We start from the raw sequence: 13,226 nt of genomic DNA, 5'->3' as shown, positions 1-13,226 counted from the left end.
AAGATACAGTGGCATCTAAGTTCTAAGAAATTTAAGAGAAACAAATAAAAATAACTTTGAATGAAAATATGGCAAAATGAGGTGGCAGAGCAAACAATGGGACCATTGTAGATTTAAGAACACAGTTGGAAAAACTAAATGAGAAGTCATAGTAAGATCTGGAGAAAACAGGAACTCCACAAGGAGAGCAACAGAACAAGAAATTTGAACACAGGGGTCTTCCCAGAGACTCATACTCCAACCAAGTACCATGCATGGAGATAACCTAGAACCTCTGCACAGATGTAGCCCATGGAAGTTTAGTGTCCAAGTGGGTTCCATAGCAATGGGAAGAGGGACTGCCTCTGACATAATCTGATTGGTCTTCTCTTTGATCACCTCCCCCTGAGGGGGGAGCAGCCTTACCAGGCCACAGAAGATTACAATGCAGCCACTCCTGATGAGATCAGAAGGAAAGAGAGGAGGACCTCCCCTATCAGTGGACTTGGGAAGGGACATGCATGAAGAAAGGGATGGGAAGGTGGGATTGGGAGGGGAGGAGGGAGGGGATAATGGGGGGATACAAAGTGAATAAAGTGTAATTAATAAAAAAAAAAGAAATGATGTCAATGATGTGAAATTTAAATGAGAAAAATTTTTGCTTCAGTAGGTTAAGTTAGCAAATACTATTTGTAACTTCAGCATGCTCTTGGGGACAAAGACTCTATTCCAAGTAGCTCATCAAGGCAATTCTAAAATCAAAACATGTATGACATTGGCCTCCAAAAGGAAACAAAACTCTCAACTAACAGACATGTTTACTCATTTGCAGGATTTTTCTGCCATTTGAAAAAAAAATGTACATATTGTCTTTAAGATTATATACATATTTACATATAGAAGTAAATGCAATATACTACCCAATAGCTATTAAATCAAATACCTCTGTCAGTATTTATCTCAGCTCTTGGGAATATGAGTAAGTTGTCAGGAGATCCCAAATAAAGGTCACCTCCTCGCATGAGTGGGACCTGCAGGTAAAGCTGTTTTCTCTCTTCACTTGATGTGTACAGAGACTCCCCTTTGAAATTTACAAACACAGTCTCCCTCATGCAGCTCTAAGGCTTGTGATTATCCTACTTGCAAGAAATGAGAAACAAAGGGCAAAAGTAAGAGCTAAAAGTTGTCCTTCACTGACTAACGACTTGATTGCTGGATTTTCAAGAACCTTAATGGGCTGATTAAAGGTCCTGAGTGACCAATGGATGACAGGTAGAATATTGACCATCAGAAAAAAACAATGTAAGAAACTATAGTGTATTTAGGTGTTTTTTTCTTTTTTTTAATTTTGTTCATTTATTACAATTTATTAAATTTGTATCCCAGCTTTAGCCCCCTCCCTCAACCCCTCCCAATCCCCCCAACCCTTCCTCTTCTCCCATGCCTCTCCTCAAGTACACTGATAGTGGAGGTCCTCCTCCCCTTCCATCTGACCCTAGCCTATCAGGTCTCAAAAGTGATATAAATTGTGTTTACCAGCATGCTATAGTGGCGTTAAATATATAACTGAAATATTGGATGTTACAATTATTGTTTGCAATATAATTAATAAAGAATTAAAAAAAGAAGAAAACAAAAGCTACTCTTGAAGAAAAAGACACCTTTTTGAAATAAACAAGCACAATGTCTGATATATACATATTTAAAAAAACATATCTGGAGAGAGCTTGCAGGCATGATGGTTGTCATAATCCCACCTTAGGAGGCAGAGACTGGGAACCCTAGGGCAAGCTGGCTAGCTGGTCCAGCTTGAATTAGGAAGCCTCGGGTTCAATGAGAGATATCAACCGAATAAATGAAGTGGAAAGTGTGGGACCCTGCTGTTAAGGTCAAAGTCTGGCATTACCAGGGAGTCCCTGAGCTAAGTGTAAAAATGAGACTCCCTTTGTCAGCGGGGCTCCCTCTTCTCTGCCTGATCTGGGGACCTCGAATCCCCCATTCTCTACCTGAGGAACATCAAATAGTACTTAGGAAAGATAGGTTCAACTTCCTTTCTCCCAGTAGAACCTGTTCAGCAAGCACCTGGGGATTCCTGGAAATACCCACCCTATGCTAAGGAGACTTCAGCTTTCAGCAAATGATCTTTAACCTTACCTGGAGTTCTTTTCCCACTCATAGAATAATTAAGTACTGTGTTTACCTTCTTACCATAGGCCTGAACCACTGCATGTAAATAAAATATTTATAGCATCCTTAGCCTCACAGAATCAAGCAGATTTATTCCCCAAATCCATCCCACTGCCCAAGGTTTATAACATCCCCAATTCATGAAAGAAATGCTTGCTCACTCCCTAGCTCTCTCCATTCCCCCACCATGACTATCCCTTCTTCCTGAAGAATTCACTGATGGACACCTGGGGTTTGGCTGATGACCAGGTAGACATAGCTGCCTTGGTCACTGCTTAAAATAAGGTGAAGGAAGCCATGAATGATCACCATCCACATCTTCTGCTGGTGGCACTGCAGCTTAACCCAAGGGCTGATCTACTAAATCATCACCAGCTTTGGATACCTGAGAGAAGCAGAACCTGAGACTCCCAGGTTCTGTCCACTTCCCCCCTGGAAGCTTGGCAGCACCTGGACCAGTCAGTGAGAAGAGTGCATACTTCTGGCAGCAGCAGCAAGGATTGTGGAATGACAGGAAGGTGGTAGAAAAAGTCACCAGGCATCAACCTTGGGCCTCCACGGACAGTATGAAAAAACCCATACATATATGCACGCATACATGACACATGCATACAGGCACCCATATACTTTTTAAAAATTCTCATTAAGATAGAAAAAGCAAGTGAACAAACAAATAAAAAACAATCAAAAAACAACCCATAGAAGAATTATAAACTGGAATATAGAACTGAGTAAAGTATACAAACAATAGCAATATGAGTAATAGCAAAATGAACAAGGAAAGAGGAAGGTTGGATGAGGCATCTAAGTGTTCTCTAAAAGAGCCAACAAATCAGGAAGTAATATAGAAGCATGCTGGTATGGTGTGGTCCTCAGTAAACTGAACAAGATGAATGATCAATACAGCCCTGAAATTGCTGCTGTTTACTTTGTGTGCCTGCCTGCCCTCTCTTTTGCTGCTGTTTTTGTTTTATCCCTGCAGGAATCATGTGATCTTGAAAGAGTGGCATGAAATTTTCATGACAGCACTTGGTGCTGTTGTAGGAAGAGGAGCATCAACCTGATGTCAGAGGCTAAAATGAAGCCTTGAAAAGACACGTAAGCTTCTGGGAAAGTACAGGAACACGGAGGATGGGGTTCAGCAGGCGTTAAGGATGGGGGTGGATCCTGTGACATCATGACTATCATAACACAGATCACTCTATGTTGAAGACTTTTCAGTGTCTCCTCAGTACTTGCAAGGAATTATAGAGGAGTGTTTTTGTGACAACTGTAACTTCATATTCACACAGCATAATGGCTGCTGGGTAAGGCTAGGGTTGCTGCCCCAGATTAAGCTCTAGAAACAACTAGTGGTCCGATACCACTTGGTCTCCCATTTCATGTCAGAATCTACCTGCAATTCCCAGTCCCAACCATGTGTCTGGATATATATGTCACAGGAAATATAGATACCAGTGTAACCATTTGTCCAACTATACAAGAGTTGGGTTTAAAAGTTCCTGTTGTCTCAATTACGCAATGTCACCTGAAAAATAGAAATTTGAATCCCTAAATTTATGCTCAATCTGGACCTGGAGAATAGAAGATTCTGGTAAATACTACAAACAGTTCTAGACAGCAGTGACCAACGTAGCTCTATATGAACAGAGAAGCATGTTAAGGACAAAGGTGAGACTGAGACTCGGTGGTCTCAGGATCACATGTGTGAGAGGGTGTGTAGCAGTCATCAGTACAGCACAGGCTGCAGAGTTCAGGGTAGTGGGTGGGAAACAAAGTCAGGGGTGTGGCCTCTCAAAATGCTGGCTCAAAGCATCGAAGTGGATCTGTGTGTGAGGGGAAGACTGGGTGAAGTCCAGAGACACAGGAGGGATCCATCATTCACAGCCATTCTTGCCTTCAGAAGGGGATGTGGCTTTAGTTTTTTCTTTTTTCTTCTTCTTTTTTTTTAACAAAGAAAGGACAGAACAGGCCTCTAGACTTCATAACTGAATTCAGATTTGGGGGATTTTCCAGAAAAAAAACCATGGTTGGCAATGAGTGTAGGGAAAATGCCAAAGAAAACATAACCTCCTCCACACACCTCATCCTCTAATGCCACACCTTTATTCTCCACTTGCAGAGAAGTGGGGATGAGTGTAAGTGGTGGAGAGGTGAGGGGAATGTGGCAGGAACTGGGTTCCTCACACAACTTAAAAAAAATGATTATCATGTAGTCTTTTTTTTTTCTTTCAGTTTGTTAATATGGTGGACCACATTGATGGATTTCCGTATACTGAACCACCCCTGCATACCTGGGATGAAGCCTACTTGGTCATAGTGGATGATATCTTTGTGTGTTCTTGGATTCAGTTTGCATGTATTTTGTTGAGTATTTTTGCATCAATGTTCATAAGGAAGATTGGCCTGAGATTCACCTTCTTTGTTGGGTCTTTGTGAGGTTTAGGTACCAAGGTGACTGTGGCTTCATAGAATGAGTTTGGTAATGTTCCTTCTGTCTCTATTTTGTGGAATCGTTTGAAGAGTATTGGTGTTAGCTCTTCTCTGAAAGTCTGCGCTGAAACCATCTGGTCCTGGGCTTTTTTTTGGATGGGAGACTTTTGATGACTGCTTCTATTTCCTTAGGGGATATAGGACTATTTAATTGATTTACCTGGTCTTGATTCAGCTTTGGTAAGTGGAATTGATCAAGAAAATTGTCCATTTCATTTACATTTTCAAATTTTGTGGCATATAGGCTTTTGAAGTAAGACCTAATGATTGTTTGGATTTCCTCAGTGTCTGTTGTCCCCTTTTCATTTCTGATTTTGTTAATTTGGATAGTGTCTCTCTACCTTTTAGTTAGTTTGGCTAGAGGTTTGTGTATCTTGTTGATTTTCTCAAAGAATCAGCTCTTGGTTTCATTGATTCTTAGAATTGTTTTATTTGTTTCTAATTCATTGATTTCAGCCCTGAGTTTAATTATTTCCAGCAGTCTACTCCTCTTGGAAGTGTCTGCCAAGCAAGAAGGAGGACCCTGGGTAAGATGCTCAATTCTCATTCAGAAAGGTAAAGAGGACAGACATCAGAAGAAGAGAAAAACAGGGAACAGGACAGAGCCTACCACAGAGGGCCTCTGAAAGACTCTACCCAGCATGGTATCAATGCAGAGGCTGAGATTCATAGCCAAAGTTTGGACAAAGTGAAGGAAATCTTATCAAAGAAGGGGGAGATAGAAAGAAGAAAAATCTGGAGGGGAAAGGAACTCCACAAGGAAATATATATATATATTTGTGTGCAGCCTTACCAAGCCACAGAAGAAGAAAATTCAGCCAGTACTGATGAGAACTGACAGACTAGGATCAGAGGGAAGGTGGAGGAGGACCTCCTCTATCAATGGACTTGGGGAAGGGCATGGGAGGAGATGAGGGAAGAAGGGTGGGATTGGGAGGGTCTAGGGAGGGTGTTACAGCTGGGATACAAACTGAATAAACTGTAATTAATAAAACAATAAATAAATTTTAAAAAATAAAAAATGAATATATGACTCTCTAGGAAAAAAAAAAGAACCTTACTTTAACAATGGTCCAACAAGCATTCATTTAATTAGTAACCTATTCATTTACTTATTTCTCTATGTAGAAAACGCCTTATTTTTCAAAGAGCTAGTTACTTTTGTAATGCTTTGGCATTCTTTCCACAAATGTAAAAGGAAAAAAATGTGTTCATCTCCCTTCTCTCTCTCTCTCTCTCTCTCTCTCTCTCTCTCTCTCTCTCTCGTGTGTGTGTGTGTGTGTGTGTGTGTGTGTGTGTGTGTGTGTGTTTGAGTCATTATGCAGAAATGTCTTCTAAAGGAAAGGAGTTAGACACATGAAACCTTGCTGAGATGTATCACCATCCTTAGGGGTGGAACTATCTTCCTACTCAGTAATGCACAGCAATGAACTAAATGTAAAAGTTCACCGTGACCCGTGAAAAGCCAGGGAAGTGATTCATAACAACAAGAATCCGATGCACTGAGAAGACCAAAGAACTTCACCATCATTCCTAGGATGAGAACATAGTCACTGGAGCGATAGGAACAAACAGCCCATTAATAGATCTTTTCTTGACATGTCAAAACCATATTTCTTCTGACATTCCCCCATAGGATTGTATTAAATCCTGGGCAAGATTTTCCAGTGTCCTCTCATATTTCACCTTTATTCAAAAAAGGTCTTTATATGAAATGAGAAACCTTAGGAGGGAGGAACGAATGTAACTGAAGAAAGAGAGGGAGGGAAGAAGGGAGGAGGGGAAAGAAGAAAAGAAAGATGGAGGGAAGAAGGTGGATGGTTCCAGGCTCCTTCAACAGTGTCAAAGCAATGATTACTTTAAGAGTATTCTCCTTTTACAGTGGAGGAACCCAGTGCCGAACAACCTGGATGTCACTCAAAAGAGCACGCATCTGCTATAGTCCACAACTGGAGCCACCTCTACTCCAGAAACTTGAACCGAATTTAAACTGTGCTGACACTCTGAATGTAATCCTTTTCACTAATGACATTCTTCCTGGGTGATGTGACCTGTATTATTTATTCTGCAGATTCTTGTTGTGTTTGAATCCCAGTATACCCCCATGTACTGCCAACTTCTTTCTGACAAACTTCTGTGTAGATCTACTTATAATATAATAAGGTAGGCCACTGTTGTATTTCTGTTCCTCATAGTGTCCTTGGGCCACCAATAGATTTCAACGCATCTTTCTAATATATAGCCCTCAAATGTAAGGTTTTCTTTAAATCCCCAAATTAGCTCTCAAAAAAGTGCTCTGTGCCTGTTACTGGAAAACTAGCTAACAACTCAGTGCTAGTAAAATCATGTCTGTTGGAAGAGAATCTACAATCACTAATTTACTAACCCAGCAGAATTCATTACAGCAGTGTGTACACATTTGTCCTTATGCCCACAGTTAAGTGTAGTCTTTACCTCTCATCAAGGACGTCTCTCTTTGCAACAGACGGAGAACATTACAGAAAAACACAACCAATCAAAACGTAGAGTTGTGCAGCTCAGTCCCAATGAATATACAAAACATTCCCTTATGTAAAGCTCAGGAAGCATTGAGGAAGAGGGAGCAGAAAGATTGTCAGAGCCAGAGGATCAGGGAATTTGCTGTGAGATTGTTTCTCCCAGCAACATCAGAGGGTAAACATATTAAAGTCTCACCAACATGACTGCCCAAATGTGAGTTGAACAAAGATGACACCAACAAACATGCCAAGTTGGGTGGGGAAAAGCCCACCCACCCACGAGGCCTCAACCCTACACAAAGAACTGTAGGCAACCGAGGAAAGCTGAGAATGAGAAAGATGGTCTTCTCTGGGACGGAGCACACCAATTGGTCCAGTGACAAAAGGCCATCCCTGAAATACACATACAAGTAACACTACCTGGACTCTACAGGTTATATTTAGGAATATATACATACATGTGTATGTGCATACAAATACATATATGCATGCAATAACAATTCATGAGAAAAAAGAACACGGATTTGAAGAAAAGCAGCGAGGGGGTTTTGAGCAGGGGAAAGGGAAGGAACAAACACTACAACTAAAATACAAACTGAAAATCAAACAAACAAAAAATGTTGTGTTATGTTAGTCCTTATGTGCCATCACACCCTGTAACTTAATCATTTTGAAGACAACACATTGTTTGGAAAGACAAACTAAAAAAGACGGCTTCCATCGTAGTCTGGAACATTGTTGGCAATATCTAGTTTTTAAAGAGGAAAATAGTATATATTTAATTATTCTGGGGTAAGAATTCATGCGGGGCGTGAAGAGTGGAGTCCATAAAGTAAAACATCCTTTCAATACCACTTTAAAGGATTAGTTCCTGTATGTAAGCTACATATCCTCATTTAACCGACTTTACGCAGCAGATGGTATATAACACAGCACTTCATAGTTCATCCACCTTCCCAGGAGGCTGTATATTTGTTTTGGTTACTTTGCATTAGGAAAATGGAGGACTCACCCTCATGCCAGTTAGTTCATAAAAGTTCCCTTTTATATTCCTTGTCACATTTTCAGTATTAATAGTTTCCCTTCATCCTCAAAAGGCCATTACACATAAAAGTAGTTCACTGATGGAGCATGCTATGCAAAGGGATCAAGTTCTCTATGATTTCAGAAGAACTGGGGACATAGGATGAGATTAAGAAACAGGAGTTAGAGACGGGCAAGAAAAGCATGGAGAAGGAAGGTTGGCCAACAGGCTCCTCGCTCTGTAAGTGCTCTAGTCTGTGATGCCGCAGCCCTTGGGCTGTGAACTGTTGGATCCTATCACAAAACCAGTCCCATCTGTAAGCAGAAATATAAAGAAATGTGAAGCAACAGCAACAGGTTTACCTCAACTTGACCTTGATACTGCTTCTGGTCTGGGGGTACTTTGGTATAGACCCATAGAAAACTTCCTTTTCCCCATGCTCTGGGTCTTTTTGCCTTTCTCTCTCTTTTCTATCTCTAAGTCTCTTTGTCTCTGTCTGTCTGTCTCTCTCTGTGTGTATCTCTGTCTCTGTCCCTCTCCTTGCTCTCTCTGTCTCTCTCCCTCCCCATATATGTGTGTGTGTGTGTGTATATATGAGCGTACCAGAGATCAACCTCAGTGTCTCTCTCAGACTCTTTGCACTCTGTCAAATGTCACACCTGAGCTTAAAGTATAAGTATAAAATATAAGTTCATGAGTAGTGAAAAGAGAAGGCAGGCCAAAGCAAGTCATGTGCAGACAGATGGAGGTGACCGAGGGCCCAGGCTTCAAATGGCCAGTAGAGATAGATAACTGAGGAAAAGAGGAAAGCTATTTCAGTAATGGAGGACTGAGCTGTGTGTGGAAATGATTAAAGACAAACCAAGGATAAAACAGTGCCTAAAACGAGCACTGCTATACCCTCTGACAAACTCCGGATTCCCGCATCTCCACGCTAACTTCCAAGCTTCACTTCTTCTGTTCCACTGACTTGCTCTCTAGAAAAATTCTCACCAAGATGTAGACTATTGTATTTTCCATACATACACTATTTACTTTGTAAACGCCACTCTCCATTTCCTCTCAGACTGTGTTCACACTCTGGGGTTCTTCTTGGAAACTTCAGCCACATCTCTCAGAACTCACTGTCTCCTATGCTGCCCTCCTGTAGAGGCAGGCTTAGAAGTGGAGGAAGCTGCCTAAAGATGAACATGTGAAGAAAACCAGTCTGCAGAGGAAGCCCTTATTTACTTGAGCTTCACTGACGAGACGCTACGCTCTTGAGTAGCGGCTCAGAGAAGGTTCAATTGGATCTTGCTCCCCTTCTTTCCCTACTTGTAGCCCCTTTGAAACCAAGCCACGGGCAGGATATGGTATACTTCCTGGCTCCTCTGTATCTGCCCCTGGTAAACTCTGTCCCATGCTCTCTGGACTCAGATGCACATCTTTTACAATTTAACTAACTTAGACAATAAAATTGCAATTTAATTATATCAGACTGCTCTGTGGATAAGAGCAGCAAGGACAGTTTTAAACAAGGTATTTAACGCACTAAATACAAACCATACTGGCCTAATCCATTCTCCCCACAGAGGAGGATAAGCTGCTTGTTGCTATATAAGCTTCTTTTCACAGTACATTACGCACACATTTAAATTGTTAGGAAAGTGTTCACTTAGCGTTGAAAAGTCATCAGTGTCAAACTCTTTGTTTCCGAAATATATCTGCTTAGGGAATGAAATGCGAACCGGAATAGAGCTCAGGACAAGCCATCTCCCTAACACTCAGGCATCTATGCACATGCTTAACATTGTACAGAGAACCTTCATCCCTCAGCACGCATGTCACCTCCCCCACCACAGAGCACAAGCCCCATGAGGGCTGGAGTTTTGTGACACAGTGTCAGTTACAACCAAGTAGCCCAGAACAGCTGGGCTGTGACACTCCGGGTATGTGTCGTCTTCGCCATTCCAGATAGAGCCAGAATCAGCATGCTAAGTCTTTCTAACAAGGTGAGTTCCGGATGTCATGTACAACGTCCTCATGTTTGCAAGACAAGTGTAGTGCACAGCAAGACATTTTACTTTCTATTGTTATCAAAGAAGAGGGAGAAAGTGGAGGGAAAGGGGAAGACAGGGAGAAAGAAGCAAGGAAGGGAGAGGAAGTGAGGGGAGAGAAAAGGAGTCAGAAAGAGAGGAATCTAAGCTCCAGATCATTCTGATAATGCAGAACTTTGAAAATACTGTCAGTGATAATTATGAAGAGGTTAGGGTATGGCTTGAGCAGCACTTGAATAATGAGGTAAATGGACAAAAAGCTTGTATATAGAAATGAATGAAAGGTTAGACCAGCTTGGATGACAGGGCAGAGCCTGAGGACATTAGGAGACAGCGTGAGACTCCCGAGGGCAGACCCCAGATCAGCAGACATACTCTGAAGATTCTGTCCACAACTCAATTTCTAATCTGTGCTCCGAGGGAAGAGTATTTTGATGGCATTTAGGGACAAATCCCAGATTAAAGTTCTTGGTGATGGGTCATCCAAGCTTCAGTGGATGACTTCATCCCCATTGGTATGTTGGCATCACAAACTTGAGAGAGAGAGAGACAGACAGAGAGAGACAGAGAGAGAGAAATTTGGGTAGTGTAGATCTAAGAGGAATTGGAGGAGGAGTGGGGTTAAATATGATCAATGTCCATTATGAAAGTCTCAAAGAATTGATAAACTATTATAATCCTGATGGAGGTAGGCCATTGCATTAGAGATCTTGGTGCTCGCTAAGGCAACCATGCCATAGGAAAAAAACAGTGATGGAGCTAGGGAGCAGCCACAGCAACAAGTTTTTTTTTTTTGGTAGGTCCAACAGCAAGATATGTGATTTGATAGAAACTGCTTGCTTTCGGAAACATGGGAGGTTACAAAGACTTACGAAATAAAGTTGAAACAGAAAGAGGAGGAAATTGAGGTGCAGGACTTGAAAAATACTGAATGTGGGTGTGCTGATGGAGTCACTGCCTTCTGAGTGCCTCCCCAACCAGGCATTGTATGGACACATTGGAGACCTGGGCGTTGGCTTGGGGAAAAGTCTCTAATCATGAAACCATAAAATACCAGGAATGTTGCAACTCAGTGAGACACTGCAAAGTGGCCAGCATGTTGAAGGGGTATTAATTTTGCCCAAGAACATTGGCAAAAATTTGAGGGAGGAAATAACACTGGGGTGAGGTTTTAAATTTGAAGAACATTGGCCTAAAAATAACATTCTCCAAAGGAAGAAATAGGGAACATTGAGGGAACACAAGCAAGCTTGCTTTAGGTGGCACCAGGAAGAAAAAAGCTTTTAATCACACATGTAATGCATGTTTCTTTCTGCGTTTGACAGGTTTTATCCATATGCAAAACTGTTTCCTGGACATCCTTGTGCAGGATCCAACTATCCTCCTCTCAATGGAATGACAGTGGGTCTATCAGCCACACCCCAGTCCCTGAGCTCAGGAGCAGTCAGCCAACACAAACTGGATCCCACGGCTTTTTATTTTTAAGAGAGCTAGAAAGAAGGGAAGTTGTATGGACAGGGAGGTGAGAGAAATCTGGGAGGTGCTATAGAGGGAATGAATATGATCAAATTATATGAAAATTTCAAACAATAATCCCAATCGTTTTTAAAGTCTGACTCTAATATTTGTGTGTGCACATGTATGTGTATGTATGTATATGCGTGCATTCTTGTGCATGTGCTTGTGGAGGCCAGAGAATAACCATGGGTGTTGTTCCTCCATCGTGTGTGTGTGTGTGTGTGTGTGTGTGTGAAGGTGTCTGCTGACAGCTCTGGAGCTTGCTGAGTAGGGTAGGCTGGCTAGCCAGCAAACCTCACTGATGCTTGGTCTTTATCTCCTTAAACCTCAGGTCAGAAGTCATGTCACCATATCCAGCCTTTTAGAAAGGTGAGTTATGGAGTTATGGAGAGCAAACTCAAGTATTCAGGCTTGCGAGACAAGCATTTTAACATCTCCAGCTCGTGATTTTAATATGCCTGGTTGAATGGGTCTCTGTGTGTGTACACGTGCATCCATGTGCCCTAGACATACACACGGCATGCTAAACATACTGATAACAGAGTAGAACTGTGGAAGGTTGGTTTTCCCCTTCCACCACATGTGTTCTGAGGTTCAAACTTCAGTCACTGGGCTGGGAGGCAAACACCTGTACCTACTCAGTCATCTGCCAGGTCCAGCTTTAATGTTTTTACTACTAAATTATTAAAAAGTTTAGGATGTCTAATCACAAAAATATGGATAGGTAATGACTACTATATGTCCACCAAATGGATGCTCAGTCCAGTGGTGCAAATGTTGACTTAGTTTGTCATTGTTTAATCTGCTTCTGACAAACCTTCAAAATCAAGTTCTAAGCTCCAATGGACCTCTGATCACTTATTTTACACAGCTAAGGAGCAAATACCACCAAGGGCTGGTGAACCATTTAAAGTCACATAACTAGCAAGCCTCAGGGCCTAGACTCCAACCCACACTACCTAAAGACAGGTCCATGCACTTCCATACAGTCCCAGTACACAACACAGAATTATGCTGTTTTCTCTCCCAGAACTCAGTATGCTGGAAGTCTACAGAGCTAACAGGATTGTATTGCTGGTTGCTTCAGACTGGGGTAGGAAACATCACCACCAACACACAAGAAAAAAAGAAAACAAGAATAAAGATGAATAAAAAACTGGGATACTTAAAGTTATAATAGAAGCATAAGACTCTATACTATTGACGAAAACATCAACCTTACCTCCAAGGACCATGCCAGCCTGACAGCACTTTCTCAGGCGACATGCTGGGCAGTTTTTCCTGCGGATCTTATCAACAATGCAGTCATTTCTTCCGGCACATAAATAGTTATGCTGCCCTAAAAAAGGAAAAAGTGCAAGTCATTCACAAGTTCTAAAGACTCCAAGTCAAAGGTGAGACACAGCTCCTGTGGCCAGCCTCTTGCTAGCCATCACTGCATGCTGGAAATGAGACAGACTTACTCAGCTCCTCACCTGTGACTTCAAGGCC

The 13,226-nt window shown here is 41.8% G+C and overlaps 1 protein-coding gene across 1 annotated transcript in view; it reads right to left on the bottom strand.

Annotated features, from left to right (window-relative positions):
• Positions 1-13,226, bottom strand: part of Pgr (progesterone receptor) — a 60,463-nt gene that overhangs the window by 29,887 nt on the left and 17,350 nt on the right. Inside the window, exon 3 of the mRNA XM_021643313.2 lies at positions 12,958-13,074. Coding sequence (XP_021498988.1) covers positions 12,958-13,074 — 117 coding nt within the window. The remainder of the gene's footprint in view (positions 1-12,957; positions 13,075-13,226) is intronic.

The sequence above is a fragment of the Meriones unguiculatus genome, chromosome 1, assembly GCF_030254825.1.
Source record: "Meriones unguiculatus strain TT.TT164.6M chromosome 1, Bangor_MerUng_6.1, whole genome shotgun sequence".
Classification (NCBI taxonomy): Eukaryota; Metazoa; Chordata; class Mammalia; order Rodentia; family Muridae; genus Meriones; species Meriones unguiculatus.
Note: the sequence above shows the minus strand (reverse complement) of the source record. Positions and strands in the feature narration are given on the sequence as shown.